Source organism: Trachypithecus francoisi, unplaced genomic scaffold, assembly GCF_009764315.1.
Source record: "Trachypithecus francoisi isolate TF-2019V2 unplaced genomic scaffold, Tfra_2.0 Lachesis_group15, whole genome shotgun sequence".
Lineage (NCBI taxonomy): Eukaryota > Metazoa > Chordata > Mammalia > Primates > Cercopithecidae > Trachypithecus > Trachypithecus francoisi.
Window position 1 is genome coordinate 45,750,721 of NW_022681460.1, and position 24,699 is coordinate 45,775,419.

A 24,699-nucleotide genomic window follows, 5' to 3' on the forward strand; every position below is an offset into this window, starting at 1 on the left:
ACCTTTAGAAGAAATACAATCCTTCAGAGACATCACTTTTAGGACTTCTGACATCTAGAACTGTGAGATAATAAATTTTGTATTGTTTTAAGTCACTAAGTTGACGGTAATATTTTAGAGTAGCAACAGGAAACGAATTGTAGAGAGAGAAAAAAGTAATAGCATATTTTATTTACATCAATGTACTTTTTGAAAGAAAGGGGAAAACATATTCATGATTTATCACAGTAGTAACTAATAACGCTATACATGTTTTCGACCTTAACTTCTGCAAATTTGTCAATGACTTGGTTAAAATTAATCATTGCTTTCTGGCAACTCTGAAATGTCTAGGAAGTCAAATAATTTTCTGCCAAAACAATTAATATTAAATCACACTACATATGGAAAATCATCTGAATTTATTAGGATTTAAAATAGCTTGAATTAGTTTTGACAAAATTTTGAGATACTAATTCTTGCATTTATGTGGTAGAGTCATAACAAAGAATAATTGTGCAGTCATTATAGAAATGAAAAAAAATAAACTTGAGTTCTTACTCCCAAAATAGGCAAGTGTAGCTGAGTCCATACAATTGAGGGGTAAATGGTGTAACTGCAATTTTCCAGTTCTATTTGTGGGTAGAATACAATGCTTATTAAAGAATTAAAGATAAATATTTGCTAATTTGAAAGTCAATAAAAGCTCAGCTGTTAAAACTCAAAAATAATTGTTTAGAACTTAGACCAACAAAAGATATTTTAAAGGAGGAATATTTTATCTTTTACATGTTTTAGACTTCCCAGTGCATAACGATACTGATGCTACTGTTTTTAAATTCTCCACAGAAAATATACTCCCACCAGGGAAAGGCTTCCTCAGGCTTTGTCCCTGTTATTCCAATATTATGTACAAATTCAAAATTGGGCAATTAATTTTAATATACTATAAATGTATTAAAATGATTGCATTTTCACATTTATATTGCTGATAAACATTTTTTTACTTCTCAAAATGTGTTAAATTATACTTTTATTTCCAGTAAGGCTTTGGTTTATTGCCTTAGCTCTGTGTAATGGGAGTACTCAAATCTTGGCATTCTGCATAGTTAGGTCAGTTATGGTTCTTTCCCTCAGTAAGAAATGTGTGCTGAACCCAGAAACTTCATGAGTTACTGCACCAGTTATTTGGAATATGTGATGAACAACTTCTTTGACAATTTTTGAAATATGTTTTTTTCCCTAGGAAAAATCATATATTCTTAGAAGAGGCTGATAATGTGCTGTGAATATCATGTCATCATGCAGTTTTCTGCACACTGATATTCTGAACTTATTCTTGTCATTACAGTGCTCTTGGAAAAGTAACTTGAAATGTATGGCCTCTAACTTTAATTTTTTTTTTTAAACTAGTAAAAGAAGAGGATTGTATTATCTCAGGTCCATTTAAATGCTAAATAATGTGGCAAATAATGTACTTGATAGATTCTCAGAGTTTAGTCTAAATTAGGCTAGGCTACCTGGAGAAATATGGTTAGCTGATGTCTCAGAACACATTTAAAAAATCAGGCACACTCATAAAGTAGTTATGAGAGGTGGAAGCAGTGGTTTGCTAGGCTTCCATCATCCTATAGTTTCATCTGGGAAGAGCTGAAATAAATGAACACATTTTTTAGTGTTATCTCTGAAAGGAGTGAGACTCATATATTGCTACCATTTTCTCTGGGTTTGCATTGTCTGAATAAGACTCATACATTGCTACCACTTTCTCCTGGTTTCCGTTGTCTGGATAAGGGCAGGATTATTTGTCTCTCTTTTGCTGTTCATTGTTTCAACCACCATCACACTCTGCATTTCTCAACTGGGAAATTAGCATTTGCCTTTTATGTTACCATTGCTGAAGCATGCTGAAAATGATATTAGTGTGTTAATATATTTACTTACTTTTAAAATTGTGTGTAATTATAAACAAAAAAAAGGAATTCATTAAGGTGTGAAAAATATTCCTTGAGGTTCTTGCGCTTTCTCAGCGAGAGTTAATGAGAATAGCTATATTCAAAGCAGAGCAATATGGGCTAAGGTTCTGCAAAATTCCGATTAGTTCCAGAAGTTCCCCAGGCTTTCTAATTTATATATTCAGGAGCTATAATCCACAGTGAAAATTTCACCTTTAGTAATATACTATATGTAATCAAAGAGAGGAACTTCCTTTTCTTTGCTTTTATTATTTCTCAGATTTTGAGATATTTTCAAGAAAGCCTATGTAGTTTGGTGAGGAGAAATATTATGAGTCTTTTTGAGTGGGAAATCAGAAAAAAATTTAAAAATTGTACATATATCCACCCGTGCCCCATTTTCCCCCAAATTCATACATTCTCTTCTTAGCCTGCCACGCTACCTTCTCATTGATTTGTTTAGGGACCTCACCACCACCATTCATCATTCTGAGTGTGATAGTTACTGCCCAAAGTGTGCTGTGAGATCGCTGAATGACTCAGAATAAGCTATTTAATTAAGGAAGCTCTGTTTACACAAAAATACCTTAGTGGAGCAATCAACAATGATGTGAAGGTAAATGCTAAATAAGCTTAAGCAAGTTTAATTAAGTCGGGAGTGACATTAAATTCCTTTCATAATTTTCCTGATTGCAGCAACGTTATTTTAATGTGGCATTTACTGTATGGTAGATTTTTGAAGTTGCAGGAGACCTTACTCGGTACATTAACCGAACTTCTTATTTCATTCAAAACAATATTTTTAAAAGCTCCGAGTGAGTTAAAAGCAAGGAGCAAAATCATGGCAGTTTCATTAAGGAATGTCTAAATTGTGTGAGCACGTGCCTTCTTGTCTCTTATTTCACCATAGGTGATTATCTATTTATCTGAACTGGGAACATTTCTCCTCCTTAATGGCATTTTTGGCTGCATTGCTTCTCTCCTGACTGCCCGTACTTAAAAGCCTTCTTGGTTTCTCTTTTTCAAATGTTGAATGCATATTACACTTTGAGGACTAGGCAGACTCAGCAGTCCATGAGCTGGTAGGAAAGCAGCAGTCTAGAAAAAATCCATTAGGGCCAGTTGGTGTTATTTTGCTTTGCTTTATGCAATTTGGTAGAAATATTATAAAATGACTGAAGGGTCTCATTAAGATGATTTCTATTTTTAGCAATGAGTTAGTGACCTCTTTCTTTCATGTATTAGTTCCTCACAACTTTAATAACAAGCAATGTATGTGGCAGCTGAAAAAGGGATGGAATTGTGCTCATGTCTGTGCATATTATTGATAATGTAATTTTCTGTAATTTCAGTTGTTTCTATTTTACTTGTGGGATTCAATCAATAGTGAATTCCAGTCAGTGAGTGTATAATTATTTAACAGTCAGTGAGTATTTCTGTGAACAAAACCTAAAATAAATTAGTCATATAATAGTTAGAGAATTACTGAAATACACACTATACATGAGGAATGTAAAGATGAAGTGGACATATTTACAATGCCCTTTAATATGAAGATTAAATTTAAAGATAATTTTAGTCACACACAAAGCTGTTATATACGTTTGGTTTCTCTCATATTTACTGATTTAATTAGAAATATTAGGGTGTATTTTATTTAGTAATTAACTTTAATGTTACCTTTACAAGCTAATGCTTTAAAACAGTATTATCTATGAATATCCAAAAGCAGTAATACTATTAATAATCCTCAAGTAACTTTTATCAAATTATAATGTACTTACCCATAATTAGCCTAAAATAAAAAATGTAACAATGGGTTATATTATTGACTTTTTATGGTAGAAGTGCACCACTTTGGCATATAAACAAAATGAAATTTCCTTTTTTTACTTCTATTTTCTAATATTAAATGCATAAGATTCACTATTTTTTTATTTCTCATGATTTGGTGAGATAAGAGATGTAGAATTGGTACTGGTGGAGGTATGTTGTTTGTTTGAGGCAGATGCTAATGTTTGTTAAAATGGAAATCAGTATGAGAAGAATGTTGTTTCCTGTTTTATTCACCATCCATTTCTAAAATTCTCAATTTATCATATAATAAGTACTGTAATAGTCATCATTATAGATGCATAAAATTGCCAGCCTTTAGATTTTCAGCTTTACTGAAATAAATGAATACATTTGTCTTCATTAGTTTAACATAATGCAGAAAAATTGATGCAAGCTATTCATCTTTCTGCAGGTCAATCCTTCCATTAAAATGCATTCTGTTTTCCCTTTGCATAAGCAGCACAATTTTAATATTTGAAGTGATTTTGCAGGGCTACATCTAGATCTAATAATTTTCAGAGACAGAATTAAAAAAAAAACTCAAATTACACCTGTTCAATCTGTACATTCCTGGCATATTTGTTATAGTCTAGATGACATGTCACTGAAAACATGAGAATCTCAATAAGTTATGCCTTATCCACAGACATCATCAACAGGCTGCATGCTACAATCTAGGAGGCTTCAAGAGGGAATTTGATGAATTGTGAGCACCACTGTGAACAACCGTCATTAACATTGTAAATGTTGACCAAATGGTACCCAAACAATGCAGAAATGGATAATTCTCATAAAACAGAGTTCTGACAGATTTTATACGCAAAGATTGGACCATTTAATTCATTTAATATTTTGTACTGATTAGTCCAAGACCATGACTTCAAATTTTACTTTAGGTTAGTTAGCCACAGACTGTCAGACTATGTCAAACAGTTGTCCTTGGGTTAGCAGAGGTAGGTAAGATCAATGAGTCACTCTTATTAGAAAAAACTAGTCAAATGTTTGTTCTAAATACCAAAGCCAAATGCTTTGCATTTGCTGACGCTCATGTGACAGACATACTCTTAACATGTTGCACGGAGTCTGTGGCCTTTTTAGTCAGATGACTTGTGTACAAATTTTAGTTTCACCTGGATGAAACCTGATGAAGTTACTGAGTCCCTACTACACTTAGTGTCCTCATGTATAAGTGGATACAACCATGTTCACATAATTGGATTGTGATAAATATTGATCATATTGTATTTATAGTATTTGAATCAGAATATGTAGCATAAAGAATTTTAAAGAAATATTTTGATCACTTCTAATATGAGGTTATAGAAAATTTTAAAAAATGAAAACTGTTTTGAAGAAATGTTCTCTAATAATTGAAAGAATATGTTAGTGGTCTCTATTTTTACATTTTTAGAAATGTCTTGTCTTTATATATTTAGAGATATTAAATATATAGCAGTGAAAGCAGAGTATTAGTATGACCCATTGTTAACCAACTGGAAACCTGTTTCTAATGAAACCTACCTGGGATTTTACCATCAGCTAATCAATATATTGTAATTTGATAACTAACATTTTGTAGGAAGAAAGTGATTGATATCTACTGTATAAAGCTAAGAAAATTCCTATCATAGGGCATTACCTAAACAAGTAAAATGGTTTTCCATTTCTAAACATGTCTTGAGTTTTTAGTAAACAGAGCTCAAAATGTATTAGAAGTATCATCTCTAAAGACATGTTTAGTAAACAATCTGTTTAGTAAACAGACCTCAAAATGTATTAGGAGAAAAATCATCTTTAAAGGCATGTATATTTTCTTTACATTTGACCAATCTACAAGAATGTTATTACTCTATCCTGCTTAGCTCTGTAAAATAATGAACATAAAATATAAATATAAATAATCTTTCTTTTTTAGAAGACAGACATGGAAAAACAAATTTGACATAAAATAGAGAAAATGCAATATTGGACATAAACAAATGCCTGTTGTTAGTGCAGGGACTTAGGTGGGTGGAGCTTAGTGAGACCAAAACAGACAGGTTAAATTGCAAAAGGGACTTAAGCAATGCTTAAAAAATATTTTTTCTCCCAACTTTTGGGTTCTTGATGATTAATTAGGTAATGATTTAATATAAAATGATCCTAACTCTTATAATTAATTCCTTGGAATTTTACATTAGATTTGGAACAAAAGCATAATGTAAGGAAATCAAACTATTTCTAACACTATTCTAATGATTACTATGCTGATGCCAAAATCATAAGAATGGTAGGGTTTATAGGATAAAATTATTTCTATTTTCATACTTAGTGTTAGAGTTTCATGGTTTAATACTCAAGAAATATGACAGCAAATCTATTTCACCAGTCACTTTTAACTAATATATAGGAAATATGTCAGAACCAGTAAAAATAGTTGGCTGTTTCATTACGGGTTGATAACATTCTCTTTTTCACAAGTTAGAGGATATACAGAATATTAATAAAAGGCAACTGTATAATACATATAGTCTATAATTTGAATTCTTCATTGATACATTTTATATGCCATATATAAGCATCTCCCTTTGTGATCTTAGGTACCTGAGTATTCTCCTGCGTATTCTATAAATATTCCTTCAAGTAGAATGTGTTTATATTATTTAAAAAAATTATTGTAAGCTAAACATTCGTGATATACATATTTATGACATAAAAGTGACATTGTGATTTATGAATACAATAAGGAATGATTAAAATAAGCTAATTAGCGTATCAATCACCTCAGATACTTATCTTTTTTATGGTGTGAACATTTGAAATGTATTAGAATTTTTGAAATGTACAGTACACTGTTACTAATTATATTCACCATGTTGTGCAATAGATTAAAAAGACCCTATTCCTCTCGTCTGAGATTTTGTACCCTTTGACCATCATCTCCCCATTTCGGTTAACACTCCAGTCTCTGCTTTCTGCTTCTATCAGTTCAAATGTGTTAGATCTCACATGTAAATGAGAATATGTTATATCTGTCTTTCTGTGCCTGGCTTCTTTCATTTAGCATATTCTCTTGTTTCATATAGGTTGTCATAAATGACAGAAGTTTCATTATTGTGTAGGGCTGAATAGTATTCCATTGTGTCTATGTATACTGCATTTTCTTTATTCTCTGATTCATTATAAATATAATGTTGATCCTATAACTTGGCTATTGTGAAAAGTGCTGCAATGAGTAATGGAGTGTGGACATCTCTTTGACAAACTGATTTCATATCTTTTGAGTAAATACATAGAAGTAAAATTGATGCATCTTATGCTAATTCTACTTTTAGTTTTCTGAGGAGCCTCCACACTGTTTACCATGATGGTTGCACTAATTCACATTCCCATCAACAGTATGTAAGGGTTTCCTTTTCTCCACATCCTCACCAATACTGGTTATATTTTGTCTTTTTTTGTTATAGCTATTCTAACTAGTGTGAGGTGATAGGTCATTGTGGTTTTAATTTACATTTCCCCAATGATTAACAATGGTGAACTTTTTTTCATATATCTGTTAGCCATTTGTATGTTTTCTTTTGAGAAATGTCTATTCAGGTCCCTTACTCATTTAAGTAATTTTTTCTTGCTATTCAGTTGTGTGAGTTCTTAATATAATTTTGATTTAACACCTTATTGGGTGTATGGCTTGCAAATATTTTCTCACAATCTCTAGGTTGTCTCTTCACACTGTTAATTTTTTTCCTTGCTTTGTAGAAGCTTTTAGTTTGATGCAATGCCATTTGTCTATTTTTGCTTTTGTTGCCTGCACTTTTGGATTCAAATCTAAAAAATTACTGCCCAAATCAATGTTGTATAGCTTTTGCCCTATGCTTTCTTCTAGTACTTCTACAATTTCTGACATTACTTTTAATTCTTTAATGCATTTTGAGTTGATTTATGTATATGGTGTGAGAAAAAGACCAAATTACATATTCTGCCTGTGGATATCCAGTTTTCTCAATGCCGTTGATTGAAGAGACTATTATTTTCCATTGGGTGTTCTTGATAGTTTTGACAACTGACCATACATGTGTGGGTTCATTTCTGCACTCTCCATTCAGTTACATTGGTCAATGTGTCTATTTTTTCTTGGGAGGAGGGCAGTACCATGCTATTTTGATTAATATTGATTTGCAGTGTAATTTGAAATCAGATATTGTGATGCCTCTAGCTTTATTTTATTTTATTTTGCTCATTATTGCCTTGAGTATTAGGCTTTTTTGTGACTTCACATAATCTATAGGATGGCTTTCCTATTTTTTATGAAAAATTACATTGGAAGTTTAATAGAGCTTGCATTAAAACTGTAGATAGCTTTGGGTAAGAAGAATTTTTTATTTTTTATTTTTTTATTTTTTTTTGAGACGGACTCTTGCTTTGCCACCCAGGCTGAGGTGCATTGGTGTGATCTTGGCTCACTGCAACCTCTGCCTTCTGGGTTAAAGCAATTCTCTTTCCTCAGCCTCCTGAGTAGCTGGGATTACAGGCTCGCACCACCATTTCCGGCTAATATTTTGTATTTTTGGTAGAGATGGGGTTTCACCATGCTGGCCAGGCTGGTCTTGAACTCCTGACCTTGTGATCCACCCACCTTGGCCTCCCAAAGTGCTGAGATTACAGGCGTGAGTCACTGGGCCTGGCCAGGAAGAAAATTTTTAACAATATTAATTCTTCCAGTCTATGAACATAGATATCTTTCTACTTATTGTGTTTTCAATCTCTTTCAGTAATGGTTTAGAGTTTTCAGTTTAATGCCTCCTTTTTCTTTCTGATTTTGTTTGCGTCTCCTCTCTTTTTGCCTTTAGTCTAGTAAAAGGTTTGTCTATTTTGTTTATTTTTTTAAAGAAGTGACTGTTGGTTTTACTGATTTTTTTTCCTATGGTTTTTCCATTCTCTGTTTGATGTATTTCTGTTCTGATCTTTATTATTTACTTCCGCTAACCTTAGGGTTTAGTTTGTTCTTCCTTTTCTAGCTCCTTGAGGCATAATGTCAGGCTATTTGGGATCTTTGTTCTTTTTAAGTACAGGCATTGGTTGCTATAAAATTCCCTCGTAGAACTGCATTTGCTGCATTCTGTAGGTTTGGATATATTGTGTTTCTATTGTCATTTGTTTCAATATATTTTTTAATATTCCTTTTGATTTTTTATTTGACCTACTACTTGTTCAGGAGCATGTTTTTTAATTTCTACATACTTGTTAATTTTCCAAGATTTCTCTTGTTATCGATTTCCATTTTCATACTGTTGTGGTCAGAAACAATACTACATAAAATTTCAACCTTCTTGAATTCGTTAAGATTTGTTACATGGCCTAAACTATGCCCTGTCTTGGAGAATGTTACATGTAAAGTTGAGAAGAAAGCATATTCTACTGCTCTTGAATGGAAAGTTCTATATGTGTTTGTTAGGTTCATTCCATATAAAGTTTTATTAGTCCATTTGCACACTGCTATAAAGAACTACCCGAGACTGGGAAATTTATGAAGAAAAGAGTTTTAATTGACTCACAGTTCTGAAGGCTTAACAGGAAGCATGACTGGGAGGCCTCAGGAAACTTACAATCATGGCAGAAGGCTAACTGGAAGCAAAGACCTTCTTCACATGGTGGCAGTGGATGAAGGTTCAGGAGAGAAGTGTCACACTTTTAAACCATCAGATCTCGTGAGCACTCACTCACTTTCCCAAGAATAGCATGGGGGAAATCTGCCTCCATCATCCAATTACCTCCTACCAGTTCCCTCCCTAAAATGTGGGGATTACAATTCTACATGAGATTTGGGTGGGGACAGAGCCAAACAATATCAAAAGTGCAGTTCAAGCACAGTATTTTCTTGTTAATTTGCTGTCTGGTTGATTTACCTATTAATAAAAGTGGGGTATTGATGCCTTCTACTATTATTTTAATTTCTTCTTTCAGTCCATTAATATTTGCTTTATCTATTTAAGTGAATCAATATTTGGTGTATATATATTTACAATTATTGTGTCCTCTTAATGTATTTACTCCTTTATCATTAAATAACGACCTTCTTTGTCTCCTATCAGCGTTTTTCACTTGAACTCTAAGTATAGCCATCCCTGCTGACTTTTGGTTACCATGTTCATGGAATACCTTTTCCATCCCTTCACTTTCAGCTATGAATACTCTTAAAGCTAAAAATAATCTCTTATATGCAACATACAATTTGATCTTTTTAAAAATACATGGAGCCACTGTATGTGTTTTGATTGCAGAATTAATTTACATTCAAGGTTATTGATAGGTAGCAACATACTCTTGCAATTTTTATTCATTGTTTTTTAAATAAAGCATTATTTTAGTTTGCATTTCTTTTATGACATATGATATGGAGCATCTTGTCATATGTTCTTTTGGTATTTGTGTATTTCCTTTGATGAGGTGTCTGTTAAGGTCTTTGGACCATTTTTTAGTAGGGTTGTTTATTATGATTGTGTTTTAAAAGTTATTTGCATTTTTAACTAATTATTTATTAGATATATCTTTAGAAAAATTTTTTTATTCTCTTGATACCAGATGATTTTTAACCTCTCTTCTCTCACTTCTACATGAACAGTGTCATTTATAGTTGGGTAAATTCTTCCGTGGCCCTGATATCTTGTACCTCATCCTATCCTCTCAATCTAGAAGAAATGAACAAAATCGATTTGAGATGCTCTCACTATCATTTTCCTTTTCTATGTACACCTTTCCAAAACTGGAATGTAGATGGAAAGAGAAGAGAGAGAAGAAAAAGGTAGCAAAAGTAAAAGAAGAATTATCATTCTTACTCCTCTTATCAAATAGAAGTAATCTTTTTTGCTTACCTTTCTTGAAGACTAATTTATTATAGTTTCATCTGTCACATAATTCTGTAACACATTCCCCTTTTTATTTGTAAAAGCTTGCTAAATTTTACATATTCTTTGTTATACTGAAAGCTCTAGGAGGGCAGGTGTCATGGTTATATTGTTCACTATTATATACTTAGAATCTCACAGCTATGCTAAGTAATATTTATGTACTTAACAATTAATAGTGAGACCATAGGGGTAAAAATTGATTCATATGTGGTCCTTGCCATTAGGACACTCATATTATCATCTTAATGGAGAGAAAGATACTTTAAAAATTGAAATATTATATACCAAATACTATATAGGAATATCTGAAAATGTGCTATTGTTCCAAAAGAGAGCGATACTATATATCTCTGTGGTAGCCTAGGGAAAGTTTGTAAAGAGATGAAAAGGTCAGCATAAGAAATTTATCTGGGTGAGAGAAAGTTCAATCAGAAAATTAAAGAAAGAGTGAAAAAAGGTCAACCCAGGCAGAGGGAAACCCAACTTATTTGTATTGTTGTCAGGTTAGATGTAGGGAGGAGAGGATAAATTCAGAAAGGAAGTGATATGGTTTGGCTCCGTGTCCCTACCCAAATCTCATCTTGAATTGTACACCCATAATTCCCATGTATTGTGGAAAGGAGTTGCTGGGAAACAATTGAATCATGGAGGTGGTTCCCCATACTGTTCTCGTGGTGGGGAATAAGTCTCATGAGATCTGATGGTTTTATCAGGAGTTTCTGCTTTTGCATCTTTCTCATTTTTCTCTTGCTACCACCAGGTAATAAGTGTTTTTCACCTCCCACCATAACTCTTAGGCCTCCCCAGTCATGTGGAAGTGTAAGTCCAATAAAACCTCTCTTTATCCCATCTTGGGTATGTCCCTATCAGCAGCATGAAAACAGACTAATACAGGAATCTTGAGATAGGTAAAAGAAAGGGATTGCGTGACATAGTTAATAATTAGTATTTTATCTGATATCTCAAGAGCACCACTACAAAATTTTCAGCAAGGTAGTGATTGAACAGATATCCAATGTGAAAAGGTTATTAGGTATCAGAAAGATTGGTTCACTTTTATCTGACACCATTTTGGGATTAAAATGTTATGGATTGATACGTTTTTAAAGATGAAATTACTCTTTTTGTGTCTTTATCATTTTTGCTCATGAATTTCTTATACTTCTATAAAATTAAGACCTTTCAATGGTATTTCTCTGTATTAGTCCATTTTCACACTGCTGATAAAGACACACCTGAGACTGTGAAGAAAAATAGGCTTAATAGCCTCACAGCTCTATGTGGTTGGGGAGGTCTCACAACCACAGAGGAAGGTAAAAGGTACCTTTTACATGGTGGTGGCAAGAGAGAATGTGAAAGAAGCAAAAGTGAAAACTCCCTATAAAACCATCAGATCTCATGAGACTTATTCACTACCACAAGAACAGTATGAGAGAAACTGTCCCCATTATTTAATTATCTCCCACCACGTCCCTCATAACATGTAGAAATCATGGGAGTACAATTCGTGATGAGATTTGGGTGGGGACACAGAGCAAAACCGTATCAGCCTTCAAAAGAAAATACAAGGAGTGATGACAGTAACTGCACCCGAGTTTAGCTACTCTTAAAAGAAGGTTAGAAATGGGCCCACAAAGTGTTTAATTGTTACATAATAAATGCTTAGCTTTATAGAAATATATTACAACTATTGGAGATAATTATAGATTATATACAATTACAGTTTGGCTAAATAATTCAAATTGCTGAAGATAAAATTGTCAGAATGTATGACAAATTATTAGGTAATTATTATGTTACTTTATGTATACATGCATTCATTCAACAAATATTGTGTACATATTGTGTACCAGGTATTATACTAACAAATGCCACCTCTGCTTATTGGGATAAATATATATGAATCCAATAATCACAGAAATTCTTTTTTAGTTTAAACTGAGCCAAGTCCTACAGAGGAAAAGAAAATAAAGAAAATGATGTCATGATATTGTATAATAGTATTATTGACTAAATAAAACATCAAACTAAAATATAGTGTTTAAACAGGCGTAAGAATTTGTAAACTTTTTTGTCACCACATATTCTAGACAGTCAATACAAGAAATGTGAAATAAGTCTGCTTATGAACTCTATGTAGTCTATTAAATTTAATAAGAGCTTGAGAAGATGTACAATACTGAAATTCTGACAGGATGTATTTTGACTAAAATTGATCATTTTTTGAATTCATTATGTTATTCATAAAACATTTCTTACTCTGTGATAGCACTTCATTAATGCTTAATGAAATAGGTGAGTAAAGGATGGTTGCTTACCTACCACTGACAAGTAGTCTGGTCTGGTCTTAAGCCAATATTTAAAGTGATTCATGTTTTTGGGTATATGTTTTGGAAACAATTATTGGACTAAACTTTTTCAAAATAGAGGAATAACTAAAGCATTATTATAATTTTTTGAGACAAGTCCCTGGAATGTTATATGATTAATGATTATGGTATAATCACATACCCACAAAGCATGCAAATTAGTATATTTTAGATAATGCCTAACATATTCAAGTAATGACAAGCTAGAAGAAATGTATTACATTGAAAAAGAGAACCTACAAAAAATACAAATTGATAAGCTGTGAGTTCACAATATGTAAGTTCAAAGGCAGAAAGGAGAGTACATAGAGTCAGACAGAAAAATCTAATGAAGGGGCAACATGTTTTCTTTGACACAGAGAACACATGTAATAACAATAATAATTGTTATCTAACATTATCTTACTTTACAATAAGTATTAATAGTAATTGTTGTTTCTAAAGCAGTACAAATTGAATTTAAAAGAAAAGAATTTACGGGGACATTAATAAGAGAAGGGAAAAATTCTTCCCCAACAATAAATTTAAACATTATAAACAAGTATTTATTTTTTTCTGTTCTTTCCTTTAATAGATAGATGGAAGCCTTTAATTTGCTGATGTGTAATGTGAATATGCACGACATATATTTGATATGTAGTATAACTCAAGATTATTTGTACAAGTAATCCTTTAAAAATCAAACAGATGTACATTTACCAAAAACAGAAGTGCATGTGGGAATAGCCAGTTTGATTGCAATGACTTTTAGAAGGAGATATATTATAAAAAGCAAGAATGATTTTGTTTCTGGCCCTTATAACTGATTAAAGCATATAGAAGCTTGATTTGAAAGTACACAAACGTTTGAAAGGCTGAATGAGAGGTTTCCAGAATGTAAGATAATGCAATTTCAGCATGTTAAATATAAGATACATTGATTTCAGGATATATTTTTCAATATAGGATAACGTGATTTCAATATGTTCATTATTGGACAATTTGCTGTGCAACCTTTAAAGAAAAGTTATTTATCAATCAATAAGCCTCCCTCAGAATTAAAAGAAATGCTGACTGCATTTACATTATTAGTTCTATATTATCTAGATGTAATGAAATAAGATAAAGAGAAAAATATTGGCATGTAAAATTCAGAGTTTGTACAGGGTAGTAAAAGGGCAATAGAAGAAGTAAATCAACATATTGTGTACAATAGACTTAAACTTTAAACTTAAGTATTTAGAACTACGTGCACATTTCATTCTAAAAGTAAGGTTCCTAGAATGATAGAGAGGAAAGAAAGGAAGAAGAAAAAACAGGGGGAAAGGAAAGAATGATAGAAGGGGAGGGGAGAGAAGAGCAGGGGAGAGAAGTGGAAGTTAGGGAAGAAGGGGAAGGGAACAAAAGAATAAGAAACAGGGCCCTGAGCATGGTGGCTCAGGCCTGTAATCCCAGCACTTTGGGAGGCCGAGGCGGCCGGATCACAAGGTCAAGAGATTGAGACCATCTGGCCAACATGGTGAAACCACCTCTTTACTAAAAATACAAAAATTAGCTGGGCATGGTGGTGCGTGCCTGTAATCTCAGCTACTCTGGAGTCTGAGGTAGGAGAATCACTTGAAACTGGGAGGTGGAGGTTGCAGTGAGCCGAGATGGCACCATTGCACTCCAGCCTGGGTGACAAGAGCAAAACTCGGTCTCAAAAAAAAAAAAAAAAAAAAAAAGAAAGAATAAGAAATAAAAAGAGAGGACAGGAAAGGCAAAAAAAGGAAAGGGAAGACAGAGGAATGAAAAAGTGGGGAGGGAGGAAAGGAGGGAAAAGAGAGAAAAGGAGGGAGGAAGGGAGGAAGGAAGGAAGGAAGGAAGGAAGGAAGGAAGGAAGAAAGGAAATAAAGAAGGAAGATAAGAATAACTCAATTTAATAAACCCAGCAATTTAGCTCTGAAATATTTGGTGAGATTTGTGTTCACTGTTTATAATAATCACAGTTTAATCTCTTAAGGAGTTTTAATCTATGTCTTGTGAGAGATTCTCATGAAATCACAATATTACATAAAAATATTTGATTAAAGTTTAACATAAAATGGACACTTAGAGACAGTAAGTCTATTGTTGAGGAAATTCTGGAGAGATACATTTGTAGTTTTTATGTGCCTATCCATATGCTATCATTGTATGTCACTTGAAACTGCCTCTATACCTCCTTTGAGGGCTTATTTGGAGCATCAGTTCTTATACATCTGACATATGAAGAGGTTTTACAATGTAATAAATGTATGTACTAAGACTGCCTGCTTCCCTCCCTCCCTCCCTCCCTACCCCCTTCCTTCCTTCCTTCCTTCCTTCCTTCCTTCCTTCCTTCCTTCCTTCCTTCCTCTCTCTACAACCTAGGACTTTTTTACTTGATAAATGGGATCTTTTGGCAACTTGTGAAAAAAGCATTTACAAACATAAGAGTTCCTTACTGTAAAGATGGAGAATTTGTTTAAATTATCAAAGAAAGTCCCACTGAGAGCAGGGTTATAAAAAGAACCAAAGATTAGAGATTGCAGTGAAGATTCAAGGCCTAATTTGGCTTTAAATGTGTTTGGTTTATCCTGAATTTTTTAAAAAATGTATTTATCCACATTTTAAGTATGTGAAATTTAGGCAAAATATTTCATATTATCTCAAAAAAAAAAAAAAAATATGTTCACCCTGTGACCATATAGTCCCACAAGGTTTTAGTAAAACTGAAACTGAAGGCCATCTGTCTATTTTGAGTGTTGCAGTTTTCCAGATATTTTTGTCTACCTTCCTCCATTCATTTATGGTTGTCTGTCCTCCTAACAGTTTGAAAATTGACTCTAAGTTACAATGATGCATGTTCTAATAGACACATTTATAATTCCCTTAGTGTTTTCTAATTAAACTTAGAGGCCTCTTGAAAAAATATAGATATTTCTTGAAGGCGACCTTACATTGTGACTCCTGAGCTTCTCTCAGTTGACATTCAGTGACATCAGTTCTTCGTTTGCCAGCGTACAGATTCACACGGGAGTTTGGACTTGGGAGGAACTATCTCTATCTACATAATTAATGAGTGTTCACTTCATTAGAGCTAAGTGCATGGCTGTTCGTGTCACATGGAGAATGGAAGATTCTTTCGTTCTTTGGTCTCAATGTGTCCTTGAGATTTTTCATCTAGCTGAAATTTCAGTCCACATTTAACCTCAACTGGCATATTTTTAGAAATACTTCCAAAGGAGCATCAAATTACATATCAAATAAGTAATAATTCATTTTTAATTACTTGTCCTTTTAAAAAATACTTAAACTAGATCAATGAAGGAAGGACAAGTAAAACATGTCACTGATTTATTAGCATTGATTATATTCCCTATATTATTTCATCTTGTTTAAAACCTTAATAAGAAGCCCATTAACTTTGTACATTTGATTCAAACCAAATATCATTTAAACATTCCTGTGTTCATAAAGGCAAGTGTACTGAGGTTTGCTGGCAATGGGAAATTTGTATATTTGCAATCAGTGCTGGAAATAGGAAGTTCAGGTGGCAAGAAGTCAAGAGGTGTCTCACTTGCTGAAAAGTAGGGTGCTTTTGTTTATTTGTGTATTATTTTGTTCTTGAGAGTGTAATGGAGAATATAGTGTTTGAAGATGCTGGAATAGACATCGCAATGCAGTTGGTGCATATAGTGAGTTGGCAATAATATTATATTCTTTCAATAGTTCTCAAAGTGAGAAATGAGCTTTCATAAAATAAATACTTAAGTGCATTAAGAATTTTTTATATTTGCAAGTCTACTTTCCAAGTAATCACCCTCCAAATCTTGCTTATAATTATATTTATATAAAAGAAATTACAGGCTGAGCACCATGGCTCACGCCTGTAATCCCAGCACTTTGGGGGTCCAAGACGGGTGGATTGCTTGAGCTCAGGTGGTCAAGACCAGCTGGGCAACATGGTGAAACCCCGTCTGTACTAAAAATACAGGCGGTGTGGCGGGCACCTGTCATCCCAGCTATTCAGGATACTGAAGCAGGAGAATTACTTGAGCCTGGGAGGCAGAGGTGGCAGTGAACTGAGATCCCACCACTGCACTCCAGCATGGGTGAAAGAGCGAGACTCTCTGTCTACAAAAATAAACAACAACAACAAACACACACACACACACACACATACACACACACACACAAAGAAAAGAAATTACAACTTTTTGTTAACCAGGTGTGGCCATTTTCACAAACACTATCAACACAAGATTTGTTGCATACACTGTTTCTTATTCAAAGACATTTGATAAACCATCATTCTGCTTAAAATGGAGATCCCATCAAGTAAGCATTTATTTTGCAGGGAAAATATATGATTATCAGAATAAAATTGATCTTTCAACTGGCACCATGATAGATATAGCAAATTAATACATACTGAATAGTCAAGCAAAATGACCTTAATTTATGGTGTTTTATTACATATCACAGAGACTCAAGCACCATGTTATTGCTCTTATATTATGTTAAGATGCTTTTAGTCAGTTATTATGCTCCTCAGAATATGCAAACATTTGCTGAGAGCCTATTGTTTGAAAAATGAGAACTCAGATGGATGGATGTTTCTTTAGTGTGCTTTGGTGTTTGTGCTAATGGTATAGATACTCATCTGCATTAGATATTACATAAGTGATATTTTTGTTAATTCGTTGACCAGAAACATATAAAAATAATGAAGCACATGCATCTTTCTATATCTGTTAGATGGATGGATGGAAGGATGGATGGATGGATGGATGGATGGATGGATAAATGTGTGAATGGACTGATTGGATAGACAGACAGATAGATAGATATCCTCTATACAAAAAAGCTTGTAATGTATTTAGGAAAACAGACCATATCTCAACAAGTAAATAATAATACCAGGGAACCTAGGCTGAATACCCAGTAAGTGAGTGATCAAAATAGAAAATAGTATAAGCTGATCTAATATATTGAAATCTGAAGTGGTGGAGGGGCAGAATTTACATTGCACATTCGTGTTAGATTAGTATTTTAAGAAGAGCACAGGGAAGAAACTGAGAAGCAGAAATTCCCTCAGTATAGTTGAGAATTATTGCATAATGAAAATAAAATACTTGACTTCTAATTATAGGAATGGGCAATGCCCCTATTTAGGAAAGCTGTAAAAAATGTAGACAAGCCATAAACTTCTACAGCTTCTGAGCAGAGAAAAGATTATGTTAAAGAAACAGCTCTTCAGTTGGGTTTGGTAGATCTTCATTTCTCCAACTTTTTCAACAGGTTACTTATATTCTATGATTCTCATCTTTCTACTTTTAATTGCTTACTCTCACTGAAAGATGTATAGATGTGGACACATTTAAATCAAAGCAAAATTACAGGCAATGTTGAATACAAGCTGAAATGTTTAGTATTTTTCCACAAGCAGGAAAACACTATGGGTGAATCTGTACACAAAAACTGGAATGTGCAGTATAGTGTCTTAGGAAAAAGATTACACTTTAGAGGCAGGCTATTTCTGGGTGGGAGAAAGCAATGAAACCAATCCTTTGGAACAGATGTAGAAAAATGCATGTGCTTCAATATTTTTATATGTTTCTGGTCAACGAATTAGCAGATATTACTTATCATGTAATATCTAATGCAGATGAATATGTACCTCAATTAGCATAAGCAATATATTTTGTTTATATTGTTGCCTCCACTGGAAAACAAAACAAAACAAAACATTGTCTCTGAAAAAATAAACTGATAAAGAAACAATGCCCCAAATTTGTACAATATCAGGCTGTATGCCCCTTGATTTATAAATTAAATTGCCATAATTATTTTTAAATTATCTAAGTCCATGCAACCCGTGACTTCTGTTATGCACATCACATAACAGATACTAGTGACTGCTCATTATCACCTAAGTAAAAGGTACCATCGAATACAGCTTATTAGTAATTATTCCCTTTAATTACTGCATTTAATCTTGGGAAACACCTTTTTTCACAACTTTTCTGGTCTAAAAACAGAGATAGCTGTTTTATCAGTGCTCTGGTTTCAGTGTAGAATAAATTGTAGATATGAATGAAACATCTTTGCACTCTATCCATTTTCCTTTGTGGATTCTTTCTTCCTATTTTACAATGCTGTAAACTGAGTCCACCTTTTAGGAGACATATTCTTTCTTGAAACAAAGCATTTAATTCCTCATTATCTGGCAAGGTTGTCCACTTTAATGATCTTGTTTAACGTCTATGTCTTTTTTTCCAGTTGTTTTTCTCTTCTGAAAAAAACACTGGCACACTTTGAAGCACTTTGAAAAATCTCTGCCCTCCTCTCATCTTGCTAACCTTTAATTATGAAATTTTGGATTCCTTGAAATACTCAACATAGCCTCTCCTTTCTTAGGTTCTCCATATCGAGACAAAATTACCATAGCAATTCTTCAGCTGCAAGAGGAAGGCAAGCTGCATATGATGAAGGAGAAATGGTGGAGGGGCAATGGTTGCCCAGAAGAGGAGAGCAAAGAGGCCAGTGCCCTGGGGGTTCAGAATATTGGTGGCATCTTCATTGTTCTGGCAGCCGGCTTGGTGCTTTCAGTTTTTGTGGCAGTGGGAGAATTTTTATACAAATCCAAAAAAAACGCTCAATTGGAAAAGGTAAATGTTACTTGTTTACAGTTTAAATTTAAAACAATTTTTGTTGTTATATTAAAACGCAAACCAGAAGTGTTTTTATGTTACCAACTAATGATAATGCTTAGAACTATTGCTCTAAATTGTCTTATGTCATTCATTACATAACAAAATATTTCATTTTGTGAAATATAGTATATTTCACAAAAAGACTCATAGTCACCTTTAGGATTTTTTATTTAATTGTAATATATTTAATTGTAGTCAGCTTCAGGAAAAATAGCTGTTTCTACTCTTATTACAGACTTAAAAAAAAACTTTTGTTGCTTGAGTTTAGTTTGAGATACAGTTTAGTGATGAGTTTAGTGATAAGATACAGTTAATTAAGTGAGCAAAAATTGGAAACTGTAATATGAAAGAAAAAATACTCTGCAGATTAAAAATGAGGTTTTATATACAATATGGGTTAACAGTTTCAAGTTAAAGAGTAAGTTTTTATCTGAATAGCTTTAGTCCAATAAATTTCTAGCTTAAGAAAGATGTTAACTTTCATTGGTGAAATTATAATTTTCTACATTAATGAGTGTGTGAAAATATTATAGTTTCTTTTTGCCATTTAATAGTATTCTTGATCAATTCTTTGGTTTTTATACCAGAGTCCTTCTAAAAATATGTATAAACTTCAAAAACATTGAGTTTATTGCTATATTTTGCATTTTAATGCAGTCATTTGTAAAATGTTTTTTGTATTATCCTTGAAAAGTTGGTCACCTCTTTCAGATTCTGTATTTCTAGTGCTATAATTTCCTCATTTCTATAAATACGAGGAAGACTAGGAAAATAACTCTTTCAGATGCTATATGATACTGTTTGTATGCAGATTTATTGCTCTGGATATGATGAAACCAACAGTTTAAAGTCTTGTAGTACATTATTTAATCTTTAGTATGTAAACATCTCTTTTGTTTTTGATAAAACTCACAATATTTTAGACTTAACTTTAACCACTGGCAGAGTGAGATTATATAATCTTTAATATTTAAGAGGTTTATGAACTTTCATTGGTAAATAAAAAGAGCAGAAAAGTGGTATTTTGAAAATGATGCCATACAGGAATACCAGGTAAATATTTTTTCTAATATTCTTTGAAGTGTTTGTACCTTTAGACATATTTTTTAAAATAAAAATGCTCCTTTGTTTCTAATAACTTATGTCATATTTATCCTTCCTGGAATCAGAATTTTGGATACAGTATTTCTATATTTTTGCCTGATTATAGTACTTGACACTGAGGAATGTTATCATAAATGTATATTTTTATAACCCCCTTTTGTCTATGACTAAAATAACCAATTAAAATGTTTGAAGAATTCAGAAAATAACATGATTTGTTTTCACAAAACATTCAGGTTGTTATTTATGCTGGCTTGGCTAACTCGAATATTGGTTGCATTTGTGTGTCTAAGTACACTTTTTATGTTATACTCATTTTTATAGTGTCAAAATGAATTTTGAAACTAAATCTAAAGAGCTACCCAAAGAATAAATATTAACTCATTAATTACCATTTTCATTATAATTTGTCAATAAGTGTGATATTTAATGCATTAATGTTCTATATAAGAACGAAAATCATAGAAGAAATATGTGTTTTCTACTTGGAACCTCAAATAATCCATATGTAATAATTTTCAAGTTATAGCTCAGTATTAAAACAAATTAGTCTCTTGATGATATGTGGTATTCTACTGTACTTACCTCTATGTGTCCTGTTCATTTGATTTATCTAGGCTGATTTATCATTGATGTATCTCTAGTGCAATGTTGTTTTACAAGTATTTGGTTAAAACAAAAACAAAGGATATGAGGATTTAATTTTGTAATGTAATGTGCTTCACTGTTATTATGAACAAGTTTAGTTGAATTTTTCAGATATTATCCAGATCTCTTGACATTCTGTGGATCTACATGACCCTCTAAAAATTAGAAAAATAAAATTAATGTACCTTTTCAAATGGAAACAATGAAGCATTAACATTGCACTAGAAAGAAATAACTGAGTAGGTATTACATGAGCATTATAGTCACTCCACAATGCTTTGCACACTGTCTCTACATAGCTGCCACAATAAAATCCAAATTCCTTAAGTTAGCAGATGAGGCCCTTTCACAACTGTCCCTGTCCACTGCTGTAGCTTTATGTTTTGTTCCTTTCCAATTTGCACCTTTACTACAGCCACACTACATTTTAACTCTCAATTTCCCAAGATTATGCTCTTCCTTTTGACTGGAGCAAATCTTGTCTATTATTGTACCTTGCAAACTCTCACAAACATTTTATATTAGGCATTTAAAATGAAACATTAACTTGTCCAGAAAGCTTTCCCTAATCAAAAGATATAATGGGTTTGGGCACAGAGCATAGCTTGTTTCTAAGAAGTGGAAGTAGGTTTTCATTTCCTATTGCAACGAAAAAAAATGTGACTCATGTATCTCATCTTTTTACTTAGTTTATTTCAGGTACTGTCATAATCTAAAAACATGTATCTCCTTTTGAGAAAGCTGGGAAGGTATTTTGCCCATGTCAAACCATTTCCAGCATTAAGTCTAAATATCTTCACTCTGTGAACCCCTAAGCACATCTCCATTATCCCGTTAACCGTATTGTATTCGTATTTGTTGGTTTCTGAGTGTGGGTACCTTTTCACATATTAAATTCTTCTTGCCTTTAGGACAAAGACCTAGTATTATTTTGTTTGTATCTCCAAGGCCTCAAATAGTGCCTGGTGGCATAATATCTATCTACCTACCTACCTATTTCTCTATTTACCTACCTACCTATCTACCTATCATTTAAATTAAGAATGAAGTTGATTGCAGTAACTGTTTAAAAAAAGTATCATAAAGAAATAAATTATTTTTCTATATAATTCAAAATGGTAAATAATCATGAATTTAATGGAAATGCTTCCTTGTATTTATTCTGATAAATTAGGTTCTTGGGGCTCAGTTCTTCATTTTACTTAAGAAAATTTAGGTTGGTCTATATGGTCTATATGGCTGTTTAACAAGTTACTTAATTTATTAAAATTAGTCATAAGATAGTCCTAGATTTTATCATATGTTTGAGAGCATACAGAAATTCAGTTTACTTTTACTTATCAAAATTGTGTCTTTAGCCTAGATTTCTTATATTTCACAAATAAGGTAAACACTTGTGAGATCAATTATTTACTCAATAAATATTTATTGATAAATAAATATACAATGAATTGTGTTTTGCCCATTGAAGGGAAGCACGAATGTATTGGTGACTAAATAGTTTGTCAGATATGTCAGATATATATGAAACTTAGTTGAATGTGAATTTTGTGAATATAATTTATAAATAATATCTTCCATATTGTCTTACTTTTAATAATGGTGATAAAATTATATTAATTTATAGGTAAAAATAAAATGCCTTTTATAATACATATTGTAAATACTAGTGAAAACAAATAGCTCTTGATAATGATAGCCTTTCTTGTAAGTTGTTGGATAATTAAGGTTAATAGGCAAATGTTTCACATTTTTAAATGAGGGCAAGTTAAAAATAAAAACAGAAAATAAAGCTGAAATATGTGGACCTTAAAGCATTTTAACAATGGAAATTGCATTCCTTTCAGATAACCACAAGATGGTGTATCATAATTTTTATAAAAATGGTTTTAATTGAGAAGTAAATGTTAATGAATCAAGGACACATTGCTTTTTATTTATCCAAACTTTTAAAATACTCAAAAACTTTTCTCATCTGAATGTGTCTAAAAAGGTAACTAACTGATCACCACATGCATTTTATAATTATTTTTCTTTTTGCCTTACATCTTCTTTGATTTTGAAGATATATCTACTGAAGTTTCACTGAGAAAGCATTCCAAGGAACTGTTGTATATCTGAGATAATTATCCCATTTGGGGTGTATGGATTTGGTTGAAAGACCTTGTTTCCCTCTTCTAAGACTTACTTCTGGCTATAACAAGCTGCTTAATATACTGAATTTTGTTTTCTCTGGTCATATTTATAATATGTTGGCTTTGTAGGCAAGAATTATAAGATACCATATAATTTTAATTTTTATTAAACTTTTATAACATGGATTATTAATGTTTAAAATCATGCATTTCTTAAATATTTGAATATGTCTGCTTTTAACAGACATACATAATTTTTCTTTTTTTAGGTTTTCAGCCAGAACAGCAATATGACTTCTATAGTTTGATCTCTTTATGTGTGTTTTGTATATAGAAATAATATTTTCCCATGTATTTGAAAATGTATTTGTTTATACAAATTGTTTTTATTGAACTGTCTGAATATAAATTATTGAGTTTCCTGACATAAAAAAAATCTTAAGATGAAGCCAAAAGCACTTCTTATTATTTAAGTGTAAACTGAGTAAATATGTCTCAGAAATATATATATATATATATATATATATATAATATATATATATATATTATTGCTCAGATAACTGAATTTGTGCACTAGGGGTCCCATCTTGAACACATTGTTGTTGTCTTTAAAATGGTTAAAATGTATTTTTAAATCTATGTGATATTGTTTTTTAGGACATAGTCTACTTTGGTCAATATAGTTGTTTCTATTATAGAACACTGGCAAATTTTACCTAAGAAAATCTCTAAATAATTATATTTTTCTGGTGCACTGATAGTTCAAAAACATTTTCTGAGGGCACATAGAATATTCTTCAGTGTGTAGATGAATAACAAATTTGGAATACGGCTGTAAATCAGAGTAGTAGAAGCACAAATGAAGAAAACATTTCAATCTGGGGGATGATGAGAACAAAATCAGAGGGTTTAGTTTAAACCCACAAGACTAGGGATCCTATTTGAAAGGTTATTTACAGGGAAAACATGTAGCAAAGTCAACTAATTCTGTGTTTAATGGAAACAGAAGAATGAAAATAAGTTGTTCACAGATACCTATGTATAAGCTGCTGTTAAAATTTTAAATAATTAGTTCTAACAGGAGCAAT

The 24,699-nt window shown here is 32.3% G+C and overlaps 1 protein-coding gene across 4 annotated transcripts in view; it reads left to right on the forward strand.

Moving 5' to 3' along the window:
• Nucleotides 1–24,699, forward strand: part of GRIK2 (glutamate ionotropic receptor kainate type subunit 2) — a 716,255-nt gene that overhangs the window by 681,764 nt on the left and 9,792 nt on the right. For all 4 annotated transcript variants that reach the window (XM_033234701.1, XM_033234699.1, XM_033234702.1 and 1 more), the window contains one exon: nucleotides 19,429–19,679. In XM_033234701.1, the coding sequence (XP_033090592.1) occupies nucleotides 19,429–19,679 (251 nt within the window). The remainder of the gene's footprint in view (nucleotides 1–19,428; nucleotides 19,680–24,699) is intronic.